Source organism: Asterias rubens, unplaced genomic scaffold, assembly GCF_902459465.1.
Source record: "Asterias rubens unplaced genomic scaffold, eAstRub1.3, whole genome shotgun sequence".
In the NCBI taxonomy this organism is placed as follows: domain Eukaryota; kingdom Metazoa; phylum Echinodermata; class Asteroidea; order Forcipulatida; family Asteriidae; genus Asterias; species Asterias rubens.
The window spans coordinates 580,694-606,933 of NW_022985694.1; the positions used below are offsets into that span (position 1 = coordinate 580,694).

The 26,240-nt window shown below is 37.2% G+C and overlaps 1 protein-coding gene across 1 annotated transcript; it reads left to right on the top strand.

Annotated features, from left to right (window-relative positions):
• Nucleotides 1-1,786: 1,786 nt before the first annotated feature.
• Nucleotides 1,787-8,485, top strand: LOC117305637 (EGF-like repeat and discoidin I-like domain-containing protein 3). Its single transcript, XM_033790516.1, has 8 exons — nt 1,787-1,803; nt 2,430-2,568; nt 3,627-3,961; nt 4,590-4,728; nt 5,416-5,615; nt 5,855-5,993; nt 6,525-6,758; nt 8,475-8,485. The coding sequence occupies exons 2-8, from the start codon at nt 2,472-2,474 to the stop codon at nt 8,483-8,485; spliced, it is 1,155 nt and encodes a 384-aa protein (XP_033646407.1). The 5' UTR covers nt 1,787-1,803; nt 2,430-2,471.
• Nucleotides 8,486-26,240: the final 17,755 nt, after the last annotated feature.

Genomic DNA, 26,240 nt, shown 5'->3' on the forward strand with positions numbered 1-26,240 from the left:
CTTTTATCAAGCTAAAACATATGAGACAAACTTTGAAGGCATTGGCAGAACTTTGAAAAATAGTGTGATCTGCCTACTGATAGAAACACCCTAGTTTACCAATATTCATTAAAAACATAGACACTCCAATAATAGTACAGCCATTATTTATAACCAAAGTGTTAATTATCATTTGTATTGATTATTGTCTCCACCTCTGGTTTACATTTTTTTTTACAGACTTTCATTGGCAACACTGATGGGAACACCGCAGTTACCAATATATTCCAGCAGCCTATTCAACTACGGTACACCCGCATCAGACCAACATCATGGAATCGGCACCCAGGCCTACGTATTGAGCTCATTGGATGCAGAGGTATTGTTATATTCAATCACCACTTTTTCAAACGTCAGGCTTATTGTACATAATCTCACTAAAAGGATTGGGGTACTTTTTGTAACACAAAACACAAAGTTTACATATTTACCTTTACATTTAACTTACACAGATTGATGATAATGTCAGTAGAAAGCTTATATAACAAATATTGCTTGCTGATGTGCTGTAATTTTTAAAAACAATGTCATTAAAATACGTTGTACATGCTAAAACAACACCAAGGGAAGCTTTCTACAATTTTTATTTTCAAACTGTGCAAATCTGATGACATTTTGTGGTGTCCTTAAAAAAGTAAACAGACCCTTAAAACGAGACACGCCTATTCTGATTTCGAACGTAAGTCTATAAATCTCATCTACAAAGTATCTAGAAAACAATTTGTTGTCAGACTTGCACAGAACACTGCACATAACAAATTCAGTGCATCAGCTGCAAACCAACAAACTGGAATACTTAAGGTATTGAGCTCAGTGGCTGCAAAGGTAAAGGTACGTACGGTGGCTGATCTCCGCCAACAAATAAACACTTCTTCAGTAGGGCGTTATAACGCCCTATTACTTAATGTAGGGCGTTATAACGCCGTAAATTAGGGCGTTATAACGCCCTACTGAAAAGGTGTTTATTTGTTGGCGGAGATCAGCCACCGTATAAAGGATATAATTTAATGATATATGCTGTTGACCACTCACCATGTTCTCCAAGAACACGAAGTCATAACATTGAGACATTCCAAACTGTACTCGACTGTGAGTTGAGCACAGTACAAATAAAGTCACTGCAAAATATAGAAATGGGAATCGTAAAGTCAGAATATGTTTGCACTCAACCTCACTCCCCTTCAAAGTTATTGTAAACAATTATTAGACTACACATTAGCTACTATAACAATTATTAGACTACACATTAGCTACTATTATGAAAATGTACTATAAAGCCAAATTAAAACGTGTTTCTAAGGTAAACCAAGATCTCAATAAGAATTAATTAAAATGAAACACTTCTGAAGTTAACAATACCAACTTCAAAATTCGCAAAAACTGAATGTATTCACTAAAGGCTGGCTTGATTAAAACACTATGAATTTATTTATTTTCTCAGCTCTTAAAGTTTGTCAGCAGAAGCTTGGAATGGGAGATGGTACCATCCCTGATGGAAGCATAACGACATCGTCTACTGATGACCAGGAATGCAGCGGGAAGCCCTATGGACGGCTAGATTTGAATGGTGGCTGGTGTCCCACATTGGATGGCAGAGACAGTGCATGGTTCCAAGTGGATCTAAAGCACCCGGTATTGATCCAAGGTGTTGTTACACAGGGTAACAACGACAAATGGTACTTGGTTACAGAGTTCATCGTATCTTACGGTGACAATGAGCAAGACCTGCGCTTCGTAGGAGGGACAGATGAGGACAACGCACAGGTAGGACTTCATACCTAAATGACAGAAAAATATTAAATATTAAAAATGGTATAAATCAACAACACCACCTGTAATGTATTAGGCAGATTATTTGTTTCTTGATGAATTCACTGAAACTGGCAAGTTCACTATTCCCTTCAAAGTCAATCATTCTTTTGTACAGTGTTTCCAGATGTCTACAGCATTTTACAAATATGAACAAAAGGAACGTTTAAACCAGATTATGCATGTTATTTTTGATAACAGAGTGTTCCTCAGAACAACGAGCGGCAGCACGTTTTACATAAATAAACTGCAGTAATAAGCGTCTGCATTTATTTAGGAATCCCAACTCTCCAGAAGACGATCAGAGCATACTGATCGAAATGTCGAGTTGAAACTAACGGTTCTTTTCAGAACCACCCCAACTCATTTATAGATATTTATTATATGGTGTTACCGCAAACTTTTCCATACCGTTATTCACCATGCACAATTTCAAATCCTACTAATCTAAACTGTAAAACAAAACACATACGGCCTATATCGTGTACGGAAGCAGCGAGTCTTGAGACCTGGGCGGAATCAAGATGTTTTGTTTGTCTAAGATAGATGCTGTTATTGACCATCACATTTGTTTTCCACAGAGATTCTCTGGAAATACAAATCGACGTACCAGAGTAACCAACATGTTCATTGAGAAAATCAGAGCACGCTACATCCGCATCACACCAACTGGGTATCATCGGCATCCTGGGATGCGTATTGAACTCCTTGGATGTAATGGTAAAGTCATAAAAAAAACAATTATTTATTTATTTATCAATCCCGTTGATTTGTATAACAAAAACTGACAACAACATAATCATCAATTCTTCTTTAATTGGGTTTGTTGAAACTTTGATTTTCAATTTTAATGGGCTACGTCTCGTATTTTAGGCAAACACTTACTGAATTCAAATTGATCTCACTCGACAGAATTTTTACAATATTATAGACAATCGCTGCAAAAACTTTTGCCTTTTATCCAAACGTGTGATCTGAACATGCATTACAGTCAAACGATAGTTCTAATTTATACTTTATTTTGATTAAGCAAATAACAATCATGAGCGAAATTCAAGGGCTAAATACAACCGTTTTAGGGGTGTACCTCTTAGTGAGCCCCCTTGCAGTTTTATAAAAGTGTGTTTATTTCCTCCTGGCTTAACTGTATTTATTGGAATATGTATATATTATTGCCTGTTTTACAACGTTACTGTGGAAACAATAAACCTTTAACCTTAAACCTTACTAATAATAATAAATAACAACCCGTTTTTTATAGCGCTTTTCACACCCGGAGGCCGTCCCAAAGCGCTTCACATTATTACCCCTGGTTAATAGGCCTTAATTTACTCCTTAAACTATTTCAGCTCCCTAGTGGGGAGTATGCAGCCTGTTCAACAGTAATATGCGCTACTCGGCTACTAAAACCAATCACAAGAACCATCTCTGCCCTCATCCACATGTACCCATTTACCCCTGGTTGGAGAGTGGCAACTACAGTTAAGTGTCTTGGTCAGGGACACAAGTGTAATGACCGAGATTCGAACCCACACTCTGCTGAACAGAAGTACCAGAGCTTGAGTTCGGTGCTCTATCTGCTCGGCCATAACACCCTACAACGATTCATTTTCAATTTAAATTTGAGAAAACATTGTTTTGTCAGTGGCGGTAAAGTCACTTGCTTGTTTTTTTCCGAACAAGACCACACTGTGACCGGAATTCGAACAATACATTATTAAAAAAAATGCACTTCGATTAACCTATTATTGCGTTGCCTTTTATTTTAACTGATACAGAACGCTTCTTTTGTTTGGATCGTCTCGGAATGGGAGATGGCAGCATTCCAGACTACAGAATCACAGCATCAAGTCCACAGCAGAGGGAAGATGGTAACTGTCAACCAAGCAATGTACGACTCACTCAATCAGCAAACAGTCAGACTATTGGCTGGTGCCCTGATCCTAATGACATCAACCCATGGTTACAGATTGATCTCGAAAGTAATGTCATAGTAGAGGGAATTATGATGTTGCAGGGATCTGATCAGGTAATCAATGAAGATGTGAGTCATGGGTACCGGCTGGAGTACAGTGATGACCAGAGCACTTGGCATACTATGGGTTCAGCACAGGTAAGAACATACATGTTTAATGTAAACTGATTAGGTTATTGGAACCTAATTATGTCAACCTGTCAAGCTTCTAAAGTCTGCTTCCATTCGCACCTTCTCGCATTTTGCTCCTCACACCCGGAATGCAACTCACCATCTCAATTAGAAAGGGAGTCAGACTTCCGTGCAAATTCGAGAAGTGTATCAAACATTATTTTTACCCACTATAACACGCTGTGTTCTTGATGAATTGGCGCTTTATAATGGTTTCACAAATCCATTAAGTCCGACTCTAAGAACTGACAAGCAAACCTATTCAAACGGATTTGATTGATCTTGTTCAACTTGTTTGTGGACAACCACAATGTCGCTGTGCCAAAGATAGTTTAGTTTAAGCTGCTATGGCTACTTTTTAACTACCCATTTTGTATTTTGTTTAAATCAGACATATGGTCTCGAAATCAATTCAACTGTTGTGATATGCACAGTTGAATTGATTTCGAGACCATAAGTCTGATTTGAACAAAATACAAAATGTGTATTGATAATTCTGCTTTGCTAAGTTAAATGGTTTTTGTTTTACTAGTGAGTGACATGCTATTTGATGGAGATAGCATGAACATAATTTGTAGTTTTTGTTTCTTAACAGATTATCCGAAGAAACACCGCAGCAGACTCGGTAGCTACCAGCATGTTCAATCCACCAATCACTGCTCGTTATATCCGCATATCACAAAACCAGACTGATGGCTCTCTGTGGATACGTGTTGAACTACTAGGGTGCAAAGGTTAGTTCTAACGAGATGTCTGAGACACATTGTCTTTAAACCAAGTTATATTCGTCTAAATATCGTGAAAACTGTGTATATACATAAACAAAAAAATCAAACACAGCAATATTTTAAACATTAAATGAGTGATTGACAAAGTTACAATTTATAATTTTAAAGTGTACATATTTGAATGAGTTTTGCTCAGCTTTTTGAAGCAACTGACAACTCTAAAACCAAGATTGTTCTCAAATAGTTAAGGTAATTTCATGTTTTGTAATCTTTCTTTAAAGTAATGGCAATAACCACTTATTTGATTGATAAACGGAACTGTTTTCCCCCACAAACTTTCGATCTGAGAATTGGTTCTTACGATAATGTCTCTCCGTTTTGTTCTCTTATTAAATGGACAAGTGTTTTAATTGCTCTTGATGATCAGAAATTTATCAAAAGCTTGGTGACCTTTTAAATTATAATGTTCACAAATTTGTTTTTTTGTTTATGAAGTAAGTATTTCTGAACTCAATTGATCAACCAAAACAAAATTTGTTTATTTAACTCACAAACCAGAGCCCAGTTTGAGCCTATCGTGTTATGGAGAAGCCTTTTTTATAAAGACAATCCAGGTTTACTGTCACTTTACAGAACTGGAGCACAACGCATTAAATTCAAATATTCAATCAATCAAATGTTTGTATTTTACAGTACGCTGGGTATGTAGACAACGCCTTCTTAATAAAGCCCATATCATTTCCGACGAATCACCACGGCTTCAGATTGACCTGCTGTTAGTAACACTAGTTGAGGGAGTCATAGCACAAGGGAAAAATGAAACGTCATTTCAAGTGGAATACAGTCTCGACAACGTTACCTGGGTCAACGTAAGCCACCAGGGAGAACCTCAGGTAAATGGTTTTGTCATTACATTAACAAAATGGTTCATCAAATTGACTATTTTTATTCTGGTGGACTCAACTAGCTTTAAACAAAGACAATTGGTAATCCCAGAAACTCGTACGCACAAGGAACATTGCAACATTTTGAACAATTCATTTTTTATTTTACTTTGAGACCTAATATACAGGCAATTGCTTCAATAAACAAAATTGGCTTCAATAAAGTTTATCTATCTCGTGTGCTACAGACATTCATTGGCAGCACAGAACAATCACCGGTTACAAACATATTGTTTGAGCAGCCAATCAGAGCACACTTCATCCGCATCACACAAATCGAAAACGGTGGATATCCAGCTGTAAGCATTGAACTCATTGGATGCAGAAGTAAGTTCCCCAATGTTAGTTAAAATACTGAATCATGAGTCCAACCGCTGATGTTGTACTTGTTCGTTCCGCTTTAATCTTCACACATAAATCAACACAAACGATCTCGAACATGTGCAAAACCTGTAAAGTGATTACGTAATTAATCGCTCAACCTTATGGAACAATCTCCTGGAACACATAAAAAACATTGATTTCATTATTAGGTTTAAGATTAAAGACGCACTTATTTATCATTTAGTTCATCCATTTTGTTTGTTACCCAGTACATCTTGTCTTTGTATTCTGTTGTGTTTTTCTCAGAAGCGCTTAGGGACATGTTTGATTTCTATGTGTTATGCGCTATATACGAATGGTTAATTATTATTATTATTATGGTGGTGCCATAAACTGCCTAGACTGCTTATATTCTAGAAAACGCGTATAGGGGTGAAATTCCTTTAAAAAATGGTTACCAAAAACTTTAAATTGTCTAACTAAAAGAGCATCAAATATTGGTTTTGATTATTTGTACTTTATTGTGTTTTTCAGATAATATTCTTGAGACTGCCAACAATCAAGCCTTCAGCTTTCACCATCACACAGATATTAACCAAGGCTCAACAAACTGCCCAGGTCTGAATAGTGAAGGAGGATGGTGGTTTAATAGATGCTCTGGTATACCTGGCGTAGATAATAACCTTAATGCTGAATATATCCAACCTGGTGATACTATGGGTCCATACAAACGAGTCATTACACAGTGGTTTAAGACCCAGACATCAGGTCCGATTTTTTTTTCTGAGATAACTACATATCTTTGGTGACTTGAACAAGAAGAACTAATTTGTTGAAGAATTTTTATTTTTTTGAAATTTATGACCCTGGTTTTTTAAGGATTTGTAGTTCGTATATTGTGACATACACTTATATTCAGCAAAAATCACAAACCCTTATGTTAAAAAAAATACCAGGGTAGGCATATACAAATTGTTTGAGAAAACAAATATTGTTTTTAAATTACCTGTATAAGTGACCTTTCGCACTGTAGAAAATTAAATACGGACCGAAGTTTTGATGATACGGCAAAAATGCTTTGAAATCTTCGACTAAAATGTCAAAAAATGCTACTTATAAAAAAAAATACCGCCACACATCTTTAAAATAAGCCATTAAGGGCCTGGACGTAATGCTAAAAATATGTAATAGATTAGTAAAGTAACCATTCGTTGTGGCTAGAAATTCACGGTAAATTAGCGAAAATGAGTTTTTATTCCTGAAAATGAGAATTTTCAAAAAAGAAATTGTTTACATCGCAAAATTAAGGAAAATAAACAAAAATCAAATCGTTGGATATTTTCCCAATCGGGCACCAACGGCCAACATATTTTTTGTATTTGTTTCCATAAAATGATAGAGTGACTACTTAGCTTTGAAAATAAAATAGCGCCGAAATCCCGCAAGATCGCCTTCACTCCCAAAAACTAAGTTTTCAGAACGCTGTTTTTAACCAAAAACATCGTGTACATTAACATTACACACGGAAGATATAGCGCCCTCTGTTGACTTCAAAACCACATCATAAAAATTGTCACAATATTCGTGAATCACGACACGGATCGATAAATTGTGGATTATTTTAATGGACAACCACGTTTTATCTACCTAAAGATGACATTGAGACATGCTTGAGATATTATAAAGGTATTTTTGACCGATTATGAAGGTATTTTGACCGATTATTGTACAGAAACTTGTCGATGTCGGGGTCACATAGGGTTTTAAACCACTGTGCATTAGAGCTAGTGAATGGAATGGGTCTCGTATTGCAAAGACTGAAATCAAAATACGCCGTCAATCTCCGCCTCGTGGCTAAAAATGTTTCAGCCCCTTGACAGTCAAATGAATAGAAAACGGAAAATCGCAAGTTGCTGCATTTATTCGTCAAATTTGAAAAGCTGTTCAGCCAAGTCGTAAACATGTGTTAAAAAAACAGATTAAGAAACGCAGACTCGTGTGTTTGTGCATTATTCATCACCTGTATTAACAGACAATCGCATGCATCATGTGACTGGTAACCTGGTCTATTTTACTTGACTCAAAAATACTAAGCACTATTTTGTTCTAAACGTTCACTCACCTTCAAGTCCCTTCATTTAAACAGAAGCAAGATCACACAGCAATGAGAGCGGACTAGTTACTCTATGACTTAGTGATTATTTTATGAGATGCAAAGCTTTATTGCATTTGTATAGTGTATCAACCGAAGCCTGAAGTTAATTTGACATGCACATTGAGTAAGAACCAATGGGCGGTTGGGAATTATACGGCGTATTGAAATCATGCTCTCAGTGTGGTAAAAAAAACGGCTTTCGGATGAAAATATATTTAGATATATCGTAAACTAATTTTGCCGGGTTTGCCCTAAAGTCTTAAATAATTCATATGTTGCACATATTAAGCATTGTTTTAATCGTAGTAAGTTTGAATTGTAATTTGTAGATAGCTGCTGAAACCATTTTTTAAATTCAGAAGAAGTTATCACAAGTCTAAAGTAAAGTATACTTTCGTACACAAGGGAAAAAACAAACTGGTAAAACAAGTTACAGTTTAGGTGAAACACATGTCTAGAAATGAATTTATCAGCAATGAGTGGGGTTCAACTTAAAGAAAACAAAACCTTTTTAATGGATTTGAATTTAGTATTTACAGAGTTCCAATTTTAAGAATGGTTTCTTGTAGAATTTGATGTAAACAACATATTTAAAAGTGTTTAAGAATCTAGCGACGCACGATTTACTTCTTCAGTACAATTTGCAAAATAGAAGTAACAAGTAATATTAGCATTGCCGCTTTTATAGTTATTACTTTAGATAACTGTCAAGTGACTTCATCAAAATAACGCAATACTTTGACTGTTATTTCCTACAAACAAAACGGCAAATCATTGTTTCCCTTTTTTTTTCCAAGCTAAACGGAACACGTTGCCTGGATCGGTCGAGTTGGTCTTTGAAAAGCGTTTGTAACCGTTTGTTAAAAAAATGCATATGATTAGAAAGATATTTTAAAAGTAGAATACAATGATCCACACAAACACGCCTCTAAATTGCGTGGCTTTACTTTTTCCTCGTCGACTAACACGGCCGGTCATTTATGGGAGTCAAATTTTTGACTCCCATAAATGGCCGACCGTGTTAGTTTGCAAATTAAACGGAATACCGTGTAATTTCGAGGCAAATTTGTGTGGATCATTGTATTCTACTTTTAAAACATCTTTCTAACCATATGCATTTTATAACAAACGATTACAAACGCTTTTCAAAGACCAACTCGACCGATCCAAGGCAACGTGTTCCTTTAAATTACTTTTTAATCTAGCTTGTCAAACAACAATGTCAAACCGTGGGTACCATGGTAAAACAATGAAAGAGTTGCCATGGTAACACATGAACCTTTTCGGTTTGTTCACTTTTTTTAATACTTTGTTTGTACAGTAAAACTAAACCTGTCCTAAAACAAGTCATGCGCTTTGTGGTGATCAACATCTCCCCAACAAACCATAATAACATTGAAGGGATATCACGACATTGTGTCCCCATGCCTAATTCTCGTGTTATTCCGTTAGAAATAGTGTACGGGCCTTGTCACACGAGGCAACTTTTACAGAGAGGCAAACCAACTGCTGTGAATGTAACAGGACTACTTTGGTGGCGCATGAGTAATTTTTAAAACAAGAAAAATATGTGAACAATGAATTGTGTATGGCTTTTCTTCGTGGAATTTGCTTGAAACTGGTTGACTGTATTGCCTTGTATGACATGGCCCGTGCGTTACTCTATATGCTTAGACACTAGACAAACAAGTTTAGCCGGACAGGGAAAGACATTGTTTTTGCAATGTGAACAGAAACCTTCAAAAACGACTGCTAACATAATAAACGAGCAGAGAAGTGGTACTTGTGCTTTGACATACTGGGAACACCTTTACCAAAACTGTCCAGTATCACATTCCAGCTTGATTCAAGGACTTCTGTCACATTCGATTTTCACTCAATTGTAACTTATTTAATTAATATCTGCACCAGTCGTATCAATATCTGTGTTTTAAGATTATTGGTGTTAATTGTTACGATAAAAATTGAAACTAGATATAGTGTTTGTAGAAACAAACACTAGGTGTTCGGCTATTGTTGGATCAGTGTTTGAATCAATGAAAAAAGTGTTGTTGATAGCTCGTCAAATTGCAAAGAAATGAAAACCAAACAGTTTTCTCGATGTGTAATAATTTTCTGGTAAAGCATCAAAAAGTGTACATTTCAACCTAAAAGCCTATAAATAATGCCCTTTCAAAGCATTTTACAGGCACTTCCGGTTTAAAAAGTTCAAAGGTCAAGAGAAGGTCACAACATGCCCATTTTTGTGAAGTACGTGAAGCCCTTTCATATGATGTAGATTGTCAAAATAGCTTTTGTGGTTGAGGACATAGGAACTTATGCATAATGACGACTGGAGAAGAGACTAACTAACCGGATGGGAAATGTTTGTTGAAAACGCCTTGAAAACAGACTACGTAATTAAAGCCCTTTCATATGATGTATAGATTGTCAAAATAGCTTTTGTGGTTGGAGCCTTATGCATAATGACGACTGAAGAAGAGACTAACTAACCGGAAAATAAATGTTAGTTGAAAACGCCTTAAAAATAGACTAAAAACGAAGCTATTTACAGGAGAAGAAAACATTTTTTTTTTTTAAATAATACAAAATTTGGTCGCCAATTGGTCTCCCATCCAAGTACTGACCAAGCCCGATTTAGCATAACTTCAGTGATCGGACGGGAACCGGTGTTATCAACGCAGTACGGTCGTAGATAATGTACAATAAATTCGATTTGAACCAGAAGACAAGATCAAAAGGTTAAACGCCTTGAACGAAGACTATTATTCTACATGAAGCTTTTTCGCGCTCTATGGATGATCACTGGAGCGTGACTCTCCCGCACAGCTAATACACTACACGTTGTGTGTATGCCCAAGTGTATTGTTTATGCACATACCAACGGGGATTTACGTTGTTCTTTAGACGTGAATTTTGAAATTTTCAACCTCTCTTTTGAGCCGGAAGACAAAATCAAAATGGGGTCATGTCTGTGAGGCGTTTACGGAGTTTTAATGCCCTTTCCGATGATGTATTGATTGTAAAAATCCGTCATGCAGATCAAAAGTTATGATTTTTTGAAATAATACCGCATACTTACACGTGGTGACCGCAATGCACCGCATGCTTACACGTGGTGACAAAGTACATGTACATGTAATTGTAAAATCTTTACGCGCAATCAATGAGGGAATTTTGTAGTCTTTATACATGAATTTTGAAATTTTCAACCTCGATTTGGAACCGGAAGACAAGATCAAAATGGGGTCATGTCTGTGAGGTGTTTACGGAGTTTTTAATGCCCTTTCCGATGATGTATTGATTGTAAAAATCCTTCATGCAGATCAAAAGTTATGATTTTTTGAAACAATAAACTTTGAATAAGTGTATCTCGTCAACTGATGACGTCATCGTGACGTAACAACTTTTGCATCATCTACTGGTTATTGTCTACCTGTGTGCAAAGTTTCAACTTAATGCAAGCTTCGCATCTATGTTTTTTCTTGCGGACAATCGACAGCGAGAAGAATAAGAAAAACCCCAAAAAAAAAAAACTAGATATAGTGTTTGTACAAACAAACACTAGGTGTTCGGCTATTGTTGGGTCAGTGTTTGAATAAATGAAACAAGTATTGTTAATAGCTCGTCAAATTACAAAGAAATCAAAACCAAACAGTTTTCTCGATGTGTAATAATTTATAGAAAAAGCACCAAAAGTGTACATTTCAACCTAAAAGCCTTTAAATACTGCCTTTTCAAAGCATTTTACAGGCTCTTCCAGTTTAAAAAGGTCAAAAAGTCAAGAAAAGGTCACCAACACACCCATTTTTGTGGAATACGTGAGGCCCTTTCATATGATGTATAGATTGTCAAAATAGCTTTTGAGGTTGAGGAAACGTGAACTGATGAATAATGGCGACTGGAGAAGAGCCTAACTAACCAGAAGGGAAATGTTTGTTGAAAACGCCTTGAAAACAGACTACGTACGTAAAGCCCTTTCATATGATGTATAGATTGGCAAAATAGCTTTTGTGGTTGAGGACATAGGGACTTATGCATAATGACGACTGGAGAAGAGACTAACTAACCGAATAGGAAATGTTTGTTGAAAACATCTGAAAACAGACTACGTACGTAAAGCCCTTTCATATGATGTATAGATTGTCAAAATAGCTTGTGTGGTTGAGGACATAGGAACTTATGCATAATGACGACTGGAGAAGAGACTAACTAACCGAAAGGGAAATGTTTGTTGAAAACACCTTGAAAACAGACTACGTACGTAAAGCCCTTTCATATGATGTATAGATTGTCAAAATAGCTTGTGTGGTTGAGGATATGGGAGCTTATGCATAATGACGACTGGAGAAGAGCCTAACTAAGAGGAAAATCTTTGTTGAAAACGCCTTGAAAACAGACTACGTACGTAAAGCCCGTCATATGATGTATAGATTGTCAAAATAGCTTTTGTGGTTGAGGACATAGGAACTTGTGCATAATGACGACTGGAGAAGAGACTAACTAACCGAATAGGAAATGTTTGTTGAAAACATCTGAAAACAGACTACGTACGTAAAGCCCTTTCATATGATGTATAGATTGTCAAAATAGCTTGTGTGGTTGAGGACATAGGAACTTATGCATAATGACGACTGGAGAAGAGACTAACTAACCGAAAAGGAAATGTTTGTTGAAAACACCTTGAAAACAGACTACGTACGTAAAGCCCTTTCATATGATGTATAGATTGTCAAAATAGCTTGTGTGGTTGAGGATATGGGAGCTTATGCATAATTACGACTGGAGAAGAGACTAACTAGGAGGAAAATCTTTGTTGAAAACGCTTTGAAAACAGACTAAAGCGAAGCTATTTATAGGAGAAAAAAAAATTAAATACAAAAATAAATCGTACAAATTTTGGTCGCCAAGTGGTCTCCCATCCAAATACTGACTGGGCTCGATTTTGCTTAACTTTAGTGACAGGTGTTATCAACGCAGTATGGTACGCAGACTAAAACGATCAACACGTGGTGCAGAGCGTGACTATGCTCATCAATGCACCGCATACTTACACGTGGTGACCGCAATGCACCGCATGCTTACACGTGGTGACAAAGTACATGTACATGTAATTGTCAAATCTTTACTCGCAATCAATGGGGGAATTTTGTAGTGCTTTATACGTGAATTTTAGATTTTTCAACATCGATTTTGAACCAGAAGACAAGATCAAAATGGGGTCATGTCTGTGAGGTGTTTACGGAGTTTTTAATGCCCTTTCCGATGATGTATTGATTGTCAAAATCCGTCATGCAGATCAAAAGTTATGATTTTTTGAAATAATACCGCATACTTACACGTGGTGACCGCAATGCACCGCATGCTTACACGTGGTGACAAAGTACATGTACATGTAATTGTAAAATCTTTACGCGCAATCAATGGGGAAATTTTGTAGTCTTTATACAGTGTACATGAATTTTGAAATTTTCAACCTCGATTTTGAACCGGAAGACAAGATCAAAATGGGGTCATGTCTGTGAGGTGTTTACGGAGTTTTGAATGCCCTTTCCGATGATGTGTTGATTGTAAAAATCCTTCATACAGATCAAAAGTTATGATTTTTTGAAATAATAAACTTTGAATGAGTGTATCTCGTCAACTGATGATGTCATCGTGACGTAAGAACTTTTGTATCATCTACTGGTTATTGTCTACCTGTGTGCAAAGTTTCAACTTAATGCAAGCTTCGCATCTATGCTTTTTCTTGCGGACAATCGACAGCGAGAAGAATAAGAAAAACCAAAAAAAAACAACAAAAAAAACCGAACAAAATCAATGAGTTGTTCGGGCTGTTGCCCGAACACCTAAAAAAAAAAAAAAACGAACAAAATCAATGAGTTGTTCGGGCTGTTGCCCGAACACCTAAAAAAAAAAAACGAACAAAATCAATGAGTTGTTCGGGCTGTTGCCCGAACACCTAAAAACCGAACAAAATCAATGAGTTGTTCGGGCTGTTGCCCGAACACCTAAATATTTCATCTCGGAAACCTTTGTTAAAGCTAGGTTTTAAAACAAATAGTTTTTAAAAGTAAATACTTGTAAGCTGCGATTGAGCAGAATGATTAAAGTAACATATTTTTCAACAGAGAAAACGTGGCAAAAAAGCCTTAACCCTATAGGGCCCAACTCCTTCAATATCCTCATTGCTGAAGTGTATGCCAAAGAAGGATTTGGGTTTTTAGTGTTCTGCAGCACAGGAGGATTTTGAAGGCTTTGGGACACTATGAGTTTGTATGAGGATGAGATTAAGAAGGACTTGGGCTATTAGGCTATTTTTACAAAGGAGGATTTTGAAGGTATTAGGTCTCATGTAGCTTGGCCAAAACAGGATTGTGAAGGTTTTGGGCTCTTACCGGTGGAGACATATTATTTTGTTTGGCAACTGAAATTTTCTTTGTTAGCTTGGTCATTGTTTTAGGGTTCACATGCATAGGGTGTTCATTGTATACCACACAGGCTTTGTAAACACACCATTCATGCCATTGGAATCTTTGGAATTTCTCAAGGGCATTGTCCTGGCCATAATACAGCTGGGCACTTCCATTTGGTTGAGGGTAATATTATGTAAAATTATAAATTGATTTCAATAACAATAAGCCAAATTCAGTGAGGTACATAGGTCAATGGGTATCAACAATATGAAAGTTTATGTGATTTTAATATCAATGAAGAATTATGTAATAACTAAGTGCTGATTCCCTATAAAAGTCAGTGCAGATTGCTACTCCTCCCCTGTCTACTTCAGACAACCATTGAGTTAGCATGTCGTCAAGAGAAGCAAGAGCACTACAGCAGTCTATGACTCAAGAGGAGTCCGAAGTGTTTACGAGAGCTGCTATGGGGAAGAATAAAGGGAGAGTGTATAGAGGTGAAAGCAGAGAGAAAGGAAGAGGGAAAGAACCCCTACCAAAGGCAAAAGATGGAGGTTTTTTGCGTCGTCAGGCTGAGGCAAAAAGACAGGAGTTAAGAAGTGTCGTCTACACCAGTGCCAAAGCTGCTGGTGTCCGTTTGGGGAAAAGATACCGGGCAGTTGTAAGCTCCTCTGAGAGTGAGGACGAATACCTGGACCAGGCGGTGGGAGCGATGATGGCGGACGACCAGTGTGCAGAGTCATCTAGGCAGACCGATAGCAGTGTTGTAACCGACTGGTTTGGAAGTCATGATGAGGATGAAGAAGAAAGTGATGGTGATGACGGTGATGATCCTGGCCAGGATTATTGGGGTGATGAAGATGAGAATGATCCCGACGTCTCTGATTGGGATGATGATGAAGACGATGAAGAGCAGTACAAGGCCGATGAAGGTGAGGACGAAGAGGATGAAGAGGAAGACAGTGACATCCCTGAGCCTGCCCCAAAGGCAAGAAAGAAACAACAGACACCAAAGGAAAATGTCAAAAGAAGAAGAAGAGTGGCAGAGCCAGAGTCTCCCGTCGCACAAGCACGGGACTACCCCTCAGATGACCATGGCTGGACAAGATCACTCCAAAGTGTATTGGTGCGGCCCTTCAAGGGTAAAAAGCCACTCGGTGCTTGCTTCAAGCGTTCCTCATCGGCCTTGAAGTATTTCTTCGAGTTTTTCCCGCTGAGTTTGTTCCTCCTTATAGTCAAGTGGACAAACATGAAGATAAGAGCAGCGGGAAAAAAGGTAACCAACGTAGCAGAGATTCGGGCTTGGTTTGGGCTACACATCCTCATGGGACTGATCAAGCAGGCCAACTATAGGAACTACTAGTCAACCCACCCAGCTCTGAGGAATAACCTGATTTTTGCAACCATGGCAAGGAACCGGTTCAACGTACTCAACACCTTTCTGGCCTGCAATGACCCAGACAAGGATCCATCCTACTTCGACAAGGCCCACCAGTACAGATACAAGAAAAGACACCCCCTCTACCCACTGGAGCCAATATGGGAGTGTGTCCGACGACTGTTTACGACAACTTCAAACTGAAGGATATTGAAGGACTTGGGCAGTATGTTTCTGAAGGGTTTGGTCTGTTTTACTAAACTGTGGAAAAAAACACTATGTTTTAAGAATGGTATCTGATTTAAAGTATTGTATTTAATTGTAACTGTATTGCTTTGTGTGACATGGCCCATGCGTAACACTAATGCTAAGATGGCCCGTGCGTAACACTAATGCTAAGATGGCCCGTGCGTTACACTAATGCTAAGATGGCCCGTGCGTAACACTAATGCTAAGATGGCCCGTGCGTAACACTAATGCTAAGTCACTGGACAAACAAGTTAGCCTGGTCAGGGAAAGATTAGTTCTGGCAATGTGAACAGAAACCTTCAAAAACATATGGAGTAAAAAAACTGCTAAATGATAAATGAACAGAGAAGTGCTTTGACATAGGTGGGAATACTTTTATCAAAACCTTTCCAATCTCCAGTATTACATTCCAGCTTGATTAAAAAACTTCTGTCACATTCAATGTTCACTCAACTGTAATTATTTAATTAATATCTGCACATATCAATGTTTGTGTGTTAAGGTAGTTTTATATTGATGTTAATTGTTATGATAAATTATTGGTAAAATTGTATTATCAGGAACCATTTTTATGACTAGGTTTAAATAAAATGTTTTTAAAAATAAATACATGTAAGCTGCGATTGAGCAGAAGAATAAACACGGTTTCATATTTTTCAAGAGATAAAACGTGACAAAAAGCCTTAAAAGAACAATTACTTGTTACCAAACTGCTGGGGGAAAAAAAACATGTTTTAAGAACGGTTTCTGATTGAAAGTGTTGTAATTTAATTGTGTTTTTAAAAGCTCCTAAATGTAAAATAAAAATATAAGTATTACTTGGCGTAAATTAGTTAACGAAGTTAGTAGCTAGGGCAATGTGGTGTTGGTTCAAATTTCAAACGCTTGGTATGTATGGTCACAAATGAGAGAAAACCGTTGTGAGTGTTTGACTTTAGTTAGTTAATTATAAGTGACAGAATATGATGTATGTCTATAGAGAGCTGGAGCAAAACATGAGATAAAACAAATGACCCACAAAACTGATGGAAATTGTAAACAGAACAACCAATGTTGATGGTATGTGTCATGTAATCAAATAAAAATTACAAGCAAGCAAACTCAAGACGAGACAAACACATGAACACATTTGATAGTTAAACGGTTAAAATAGGTCACAGCTACTTGTTAAAAATCATTCAACTAAATTTTAAGTAAGAAGTATATCATTATTGAGCTCTCCTACTGCCAGTTTTCAAAGATATACAAAGTCTCTTGGTTTTAGTAGAACAAAACATGATAAACTAGACTAAATTGGTACCATAAAGATATATGTTGAACAACAAGAATATTATTGTAATTGACATTTATTTCTGAACAATGACCTTTAAAAGTTAAAGGCAAACGATGGTAACGAGCATCAACTGGTACTTGTTTTATAGTTCACTATGGTAAGCAACGGAGTTCATAATATCTGGTGACCAAGCATGTATTTTACACTATCACAGACGGTTTGCTAAAGTTTTGAATTCTGAACAAATCACAATCAAATGAGAAATCAATAATCGTTATCTAGGTAACCTTATTATATAATCAGTGATTAGAAGATTTAAACCTTTCAACATTTGTTGAGTTATTATTAATTATTATATCGATGTATGTATTAATGGTAAAAGTTGAAATCAATGTTAAATGCTAGAATTCTCTTTTGTTGAATTAAACAAACATCAAATGCTAACGACCAGGAAAAGGAGTTGGACGACTTACAATTTTACTATTTTCTGAGTAAACAAATAATGTATTGAAAATAATAAAATACAACAATAAAAAAAATTAAATTAACATTTTGCAAAAAGCAAGGAACGTTTATTGATATTGATACTCAAGAGTTCGAGCTTTAAGAATGGTTTCTGATTTAATGTCTTATTTAAACGTAACTTTATTAAGCTAACAAAACAATTATACCTAGATTTTACTTCAATTGCATGTTTTAATTGAATGTTTTTATTGCACCGGAATCAAAGTAAAGTGGCAAAGATAATCGGTTTGTGGGTTCGAATCTTTGTCGATTCAAAAAGGTATCAGGCCAAAACATAATGCCTCGATAAGTAGGGCTGTAAAATGATTATGAATAATGGTACCACTTACCAATCAAAAAGGGGGTCAAACTGCTACGTTGTTGAATTATCAAAAACAAAGCATTATCCTTGCCACTTTTAAAATCTTACATTTTGTTCCTCGATTGTGATTTGCAACGTAAAGTAAACTTGTTGGTAGTAACTAATGACCGTGTAAATCCAACGATGACCAATTTCTCATTTTTTTTTTTTTCATTAAAAGGTTTGCGGTAACAACATGTAACGATAATCGTTAAATGAGTTGTGGTGGTTCTGAAAAGAACCGTTGCACCGCGTTGGTTTGACTGATTTTAAAGCCCCTAAAATATGCTGTGGACTTATTACTTTAAAACTTAGAACCCCAATTTTTTTTTTTTGACTATCATGTTTTTTTTTTTGTTTTTTTTTTACGCGATTCATTGGATGAAATTTAGTATTACATCACCATACAAGTGCAAAAAACGTTAATAATACACGCTGTATAGCTGCTTTTAAAAGTTTCAGGAAGTCCAGATTGTATCGAGGTCTACTTACACAGTCTATTGATTTTTTTTGTGGAAATGTACGTACAGTATGTCTTGGCGTGCCTAGTATAGTGTTCAAATTTAAATTCAGCTATTGTCCATGCACATTTGCCGGGGTTAATCACACATTTGTATACATGTTTTGTTAATTTTCCCCTAAAGGCCCGGTCCCAGTAGCGATGTACCAGAACGTAAACGAAAGGACGTACGGAAACCTAAACAGGACTATGGTACATGCTCGGGCGTGTAACCAGAATTTTGATTGGTCACTCGATACTCTTGCACCAGCAGCACTGCCTGTCCCCTCATTACTGGAACGTATGCAAATCTTTATTGTCCAAGAGGCGGTCTGAAGACGCACCACGACCATATTATGCCCAGATTAACCTGTAGCGATATTGTCCGGTTGTGGCACACAAAGGATGGGCATATCTCCTGAACTTGGCGTACGCCAAATGGAATAATTAGGTACCCATGTGACACGTACAGGCTTATCAGATGCAGCCTACTGTACACTAGTGGACGAAATTTGTTAGGTTTCCGTACGTCCTTTCGTTTACGTTCTGGTACATCCCTACTGCAGCGATAACGATAACGATATCGATAACGACATTGATAACGATGCAAAGAGAACGCATTCCATTGGTTGAATGAGCGTGTGCGTATTCTGCGTGGAGCAATCATAGATATAGAATTAAAATAATCTGTGGGAGCAATTCAACCGCTAGAATGCGTTCTCTCTGCGTCGTTCTCGTTTTCGTTATCGCTGCAGTGTGACTCAGCCTTTGGTCACCAAAACTCGTTACTAAACTGTGCATTTTATAACTTATGAAGGAAATCCCTGTGTCAAAACAAATGTGTACTCAGTAGAAAAATAAAGTTGACTTAAAAGGAAGAACAAAAGATGACTGACTGAAAACAAATATAGCTGTATTTAACAAAAACAAACATCATTAAGAACAACCTTACTTGGTTATGAGTAATGGGGAGCTGTTGATAGCATAATATATTGTGAGAAACAGGTCCCTCTGAAGTAACGTAATTTTTGAGAAAGTAGTAATTTTCAACGATTTTGATATCGAGACCTAATTGTTAGATTTTTAGGTCTCGACATAAAGAATCTAAAAACACACTACTCAATGTGACAAGGGTGTTTGTTTCTCTCAATATTATTTCGCAACTTCGACAACCATTTGCGCTCAAATTTGCACAGGTTTGTTATTTCATGCATACGTGGACATAAACCAAGTGAACAGACGGGTCGATGACAATTATACCAATTGAGTACAATTTCAAAAAGAAAAATAATAACAATAAAAATGTTTGAAATTTTCATCCAAAATCAAAAGATGTGCATAAATAATGCCATATTCGATAATTCCTATCAGTGTTGTTGCTGTGGACAATGCGCAATAGGGAGCTTTCTATTTGGGACGGGAGAAGGGAGGGGACGGTGCGGAAGCGTAACAATCGGTCTGCGCGAAAGTGAACATGTCTCTCTCCTACAGAGTTTGAGAACGGTTTTGGGGTGGAACGACGTCCGGTCTATACAAGCTAGACCGACAAATGTATTGCGTAAACATGTTGTTTTGGTTGTGATGCACTTGCACTAAACCCTGATCATGTGGGCCGAGACACCGTCCACAACTATGAACCAAAACAGCTGACAAATCTGGGCCCAATTCCATAGAGCTGCTAGGCACAAACATTTGCTTAGTACGAAATGTCTTCCTTGATGGAAACAGGATAATCAACACAATTTTCATTTGTTGCATATTGCTGGTTTGGTCAGTAGTCCTTGGTAATCCTTCGTAAAACAGGATTACCAACCAATGGAAAGTTAGTTGGTAACCTTGTTTCCATCAAGGAATAAATGTCATGCTAAGCAATTTTTTTGTGCTAAGCAGCTCTCTATGAAATTGAACCCAGGTCGGGAGCGGTAAGCGCCCGGATAGCCTCGTTAAGTTACTCTCTGTCCCGTACGCACTACCATCCCGAATCGAAAGCTCCGTAATAACTCACCTGGGACATACAACAGAAGGAGCAATGACGAACCAGACGAAAGTCCCATCCATCCCAGTACATGGCCCATCTGCTCTTTACCGAATATATCATTGACGAAAGCATCCATTAGTATTGTAGTCATTGAAAAAGCGACCCAACCATGATAGAATTCGCAATGATCGGCCAATAAGACGTCAACCACGGATCGACAGCATAATAAATGGCAACTACAAGTGAGGCACCAGCAATCCATGTGTTTGTGCTGACAACCTGCACATAACTAACCAGTGGACCAGTTACAATGCAGGCAATCAATCGTCCAAATCCATAAGCAACAATGAAATGCGATGACCATAGTAGTGTACTGCACATAGTATAATATAACCCATGCACAGGAGATAATTTGCCAGCTTGTGTATGTAAATACAACCAGCCAGAATGGTATGGATGAGAATAAACCCAGCTGGAATGTATCTCTAGTAAATGAGCAGACTGTGGTCAAACAAGAACAGCCAAAGCGGTTGCTTGGTGCCACTTTGTATTCCCTTGTCTCTTGCTTGTCGTCTGTGATGAGAGCTGCCTCATAACCATCTTGACCCTCACAAGCTGCAGGTGGTTTCACCAGAGCTCCAACGACAGCGAGATGTAATAATAAACATCCAAGTAGTAGCATTGTTCCCCTCCAGCCGTAGATGTCTAGGAAAAGCTGTATCAAGGGCACAACAGCAAGGATGGTGATTGTGTCGCCCAGGTTCGACAAGCTGTAAGCTGTTGTGATATGTTTACTGAAATAGCTTCCAATCAGTTGCTTTGTTATCACGTTTGAGATGCCAACGGATGTTCCTGAAAAGTTAACAATACAATGAAACCACCATGAATAAATATTTTAACCGGAGAAAATAAAATGATGTGTCTTGGCAGCGAGTCAGAAACAGTAGCGTAGAAACAGTAACGTTGGGCGGAGTCCTAAACTTTCCAAATTGCTTGATTTTGACGGCAATCATACCCCGACTTGATAATCTTTTGAGATCGGGCTGATTTGCATGATCTTCTGGTAGGGATGTCAATACGGTCACGTGACACGCGTAAAAACGGCGAACTTTTTCACGTCCAGTGTCAATGTTTTATCTTCCAAAAATTATTTTAACAAAATGGAGGAGAATAAAAAAAATTAAACAACATGAATGTATTAAGACCACTTTGATGTAGTACTTGATTGAATTTGACACTTACTATAATTTTACTTGTCTAGAATAGGGCAATTTAAATCCGTACTTTGCGCTGAAAACATCGCTTTCTCTGCGTCCCGTCGATTTATTAATTTTTTGTTTCCGAGCGTGATGAAGTTTTCGTTGTGGTTGTAGTCTCACGAAATATGTCCCAATATTGTCATACTTCCCCTTAAAATCTTTTCATCTATAACCCGGGTCAGGGCGATAAACATGATCTTGAATTAATAAAACACCGAACAAATGTAGTGTTTGATTAAACGCAATGAGACCCTGTCAGCCCGCGATACAGTTGCATACCATTGGAAAGCCCCATTCATGATATAACGAATGACAGCAGTGTCAAAGTTCAAGAACGAGGCAGTTTCCGATGAAAGCGCAATCTACACGAGGGGTTGCTCAAGTGGATGCACCTATCCGGTACAGAGGTTGTGTATACAGCTAGTTGTCTGGTTTCCACCTCTTGTAAAGAGTAACGCATGCAGCACACGGCAAAGCTGTTTACGGGGTGACGTCATTGGGCCGAAACCAGACTATTGTATGCTGCGCAGTGGTTTTGCAAAATGGAGACTACAGCGCCGCGTCCCCGTGAGAGTGTGCATTGTTGATGTTTCCAAGGTTAAGATCGGACATGTGGAAAGTGTCGCAAGTATTGTTTACCAAAATTGAAGAATAACAGCGGCAATTTTAAATTGTTTCTAGAGAAATGTTGGTTGTTTATATAGTGTATTTGTATTATCTTCGAAAAGCAGGGGAGGATGTGACAAGTAGAATAATTCACATCCGGGAACTTTTCATTTATTCAAACTCACCTTTTTAAATACAGCGGTTAGCGCGCGCCCTCATCGGCCGCAAGACAACAGAGGGCCACTCTTTCCTTTGACGTCGGAGACTTAACATCACATTGTTTTCTCCGTCTTCAATTCAGGTAATTAGCATTCTATTTTCCATCCATTCTCCCCTAGATTTCATATAAATTCCTCTTGTGTAAATTAGTCGTAGAGTTTAGCCTATTTTATGACATGTTTCTTTTTGACAAGAGAACGGTTTTCTAGAGTTAATTTACTTAGTGTTTAGTCGGGAAAGGAAACTCCCGTTATAGATATATTTATTTTTGATTTGAATTTCCTCAAGTCTCCTCTCTTAGATTTTGTTTCTAGTTCTGCATTACTAGAGATCTAAAGTAATGCCGTACTTGTTTTCCGATTTAATGATGTAAATATTGCTGATTTTGCGGAGTTATCCTCTAATTTTGGTACAATTCCAAGATGGCGGACGCCATTAAACTTTTGGCGGGAACTTTAATTATATTATTTAGTTTGCCGTTATTTATGCTTTTCTGTTTGCCATCCATTTCCAATCTTTGGCAAATCGTTTATTATAGATAGTCTTTATCCAAGTTCACGGATTATTTCATTGATTTGTTTATTCTAAAATACATAATTTCTAGGCTGGAAAACAGCAACACTCTCGCGTCCTTTAAGGATTTCCTAATTAATTGTAAATAGTATTTGTGACTGTAAGTTTTATTCTAAATGTTCTATTTAAAGTATGTTTATTTAATTGCACTCTTTCCTTTGACGTCGGAGACTTAACATCACATTATTTTCTCCGTCTTCAATTCAGATATAAATAAAAGTATGGAACAGCACAGATTGTGTCCCGCAGGATCCTTTATTTAAGCCGGTCACATATATATAATTTTTTATTTTTTTTTATTATTATAAATTGATGCATCAAAATTCAATTTAATTTCAATTCAACATGACAGGTATAGTTAAATTTATTTTTTAAATTATAATGTGGCTTCTTATTTTGTGATGTTTGTTTTAATTTTTATCGACATCATCGATCGATCATACATGTACGTACATTTAATAGGCCTGCACAATTGAAATTGAATGAACGATTTCACTTCTTGAATATCTAATTCTAGCTGATTATTATATGAATACCCATTCCATTCATAATAACAACAAGTCTTATTGATAATGTTGGTTAGGAAAAAAACAACAAATATATGTAGACCCAAAAATATATATAGGTCTAGGCCTTTTTTTTTTCTTCTTTTAAATTGTGCAGGGGGGGGGGGGAATGGGCTTGGCAGATATTTGGCGCTTGTGCAGTAAACGCACACTGCTTGTTACTTCCATTTTAACCGCAATTCTAATATTAAACAACTGATGGGGCTGGGTAAAAATTATTTAAATTTTTATAAATAAAATAACAATTTTTGTGTTGATTGCTTTTTGTTTTACCTCTGCTTTAGGCCTAGCACTCTTGATGACCTACCGTTCTTTCAAGTGAAAGTATTGGGTGATTCCATCACAAGATACTTGGCGGAGAACTTTGACAGTGACTGGTTTCTCCCTGATGTTGTAACCTGGCCAGGAGCGACAATTTCTCGCATTAAAGAAACGGTAGGTCATCTGCCCCTTGGGCAACCACATGTGGTGGTTCTGCATGTGGGCACGAACAACCTGTGCTCGCAATTTAAATGCGCTGTTTGTCAAGTTACAATACAACAGTCAGCAAAAAAATATTTGTGTAATTCTCTAGATGTAGGACCCCTTGCAGCTGATACTTTCCAAAAAATATTTGGAGAACAAATTGTAGCGCTCGATGGTTACCTATGTTTTGCATGTTACATTCTAGTTTCTGGGCAAGTGTCATCACTATTATCCTTAGAGGACATGAAAAAATGCATTCTTGAAAGTTTGTCAGTAAATTTACTTGTAACAACAGCAGACCAAATTATTGAACAAAGCCTATTGAAAGTGTATAATGCCATTATTGATGCATGTCTTGATAACAATGTGGTGCTTTTAATTGACATGTATGACTTATTTTCACAAAATGTACACATGTCTCTTGAAAAGCATAAAGAATGTAACTTTGATGTGAATTATTGTTTGCGTACAGCACGGTGGCTTTTGGCATCAGTCATGAGTAAATTTGGTACATTGCTGACAGTTCATCGTATGGATGCCCGGCGCAAAAGCACACTCCTAATGCACACCCATATAGATTTAAAGAAGGCTTTGCATCAAGCTCATGCAAAAATTCGTTTGCTGAGGTTAAAGCAAAAAGATTCAAGTGATTCCTCTCCACCACTTGCAACTGATGCAAGCACCAATTTTAATTTGTCACTGGAGCACACCATCCCAGAGATAGCAAGGAGATTGAAACTTCAGTCAAGAACAGTGACTGAATACTATAAGCAAAATCCTTTGGCAGTTGTTGATTTTAATTACGAAAAATTGCTTGAAATGATAGACCCTGTCATATTCAACTTTATATCTTTCATTACCATGAGTGACAAAGAGCAGAGTCATGCACATTTTTCTGATTTCCAAACATATGCACTTCCCTCTGCTGTAAGTGACCAAGCAAAACTTCAGCGGTACAGGCGCTTGAATGTTATTTTGATCTTGCACTTCATTTTGAATGAGTGCAATAATTACCCTTTTCACATTGTGACTGCAAACTGCGTACGTCGCTTATCAAATTCAAAAAAACTTATGCAGATGTTTAACAAGGCTGCACTTTGTGTCTCCAAAGATACATTGGATAGATTTCTTGAAGAGGTTAAGGAAAGTAGATCTGCAAATAATCAACTTTCTACTTTGCATAAATCTTCCTTTACTATCCTCTCAGTAGATAATGTAGATGTACTTGCATCATATGCAGCAGTTACTTCTAAAGGTTTTGCTAGAAGCTGGCATGGAACATCCATTATGGCTCAGCAAACAAAGCCTTCAGAATTATTGTCTGATGTGGAACTATTATCAGGTAATAACACTTCTGACTTCTCAAGCATTAATATTCTGGATCCATCTATCCGTTTTTTTAAATTGCGCCCTCTATTGGCAACAAGTTCTTTCATTCAACGAATCACGTTTTATCAATTTTCCGTCAAAAGTTTGTTCCGACATTTTCACACTTTGTGACTAGTTTAATCCATCCCAATCTACTGCCTTCTCAGATAACGCCTACGAGAAGCATTGCCTGTAAGTTTATAGCTTTCCTTGCCTTGTTTTTGGACTTAAAAGGGTGTTTTTGTGGGTATTTAGGCCTCGTTAATTCATGGGATTTGTGTATACATTTAGCTTACATATCGTTTCTGGTTAAGGGGATATGCATGTGGGTTTTTACTGCACGGGTCACGCCCAATTTTCCATTTGTGTGAGGTCTAGTTC

Bases quoted from the DNA above. Each gene is read 5' to 3' on its own strand.
- LOC117305637 (XM_033790516.1), top strand. From the start codon at position 2,472: ATGTTCATTGAGAAAATCAGAGCACGCTACATCCGCATCACACCAACT. The intron at 2,569-3,626 runs GTAAAGTCATAA...TAACTGATACAG, and splicing joins TGAACTCCTTGGATGTAATG to AACGCTTCTTTTGTTTGGAT. The intron at 5,616-5,854 runs GTAAATGGTTTT...CGTGTGCTACAG, and splicing joins GCCACCAGGGAGAACCTCAG to ACATTCATTGGCAGCACAGA.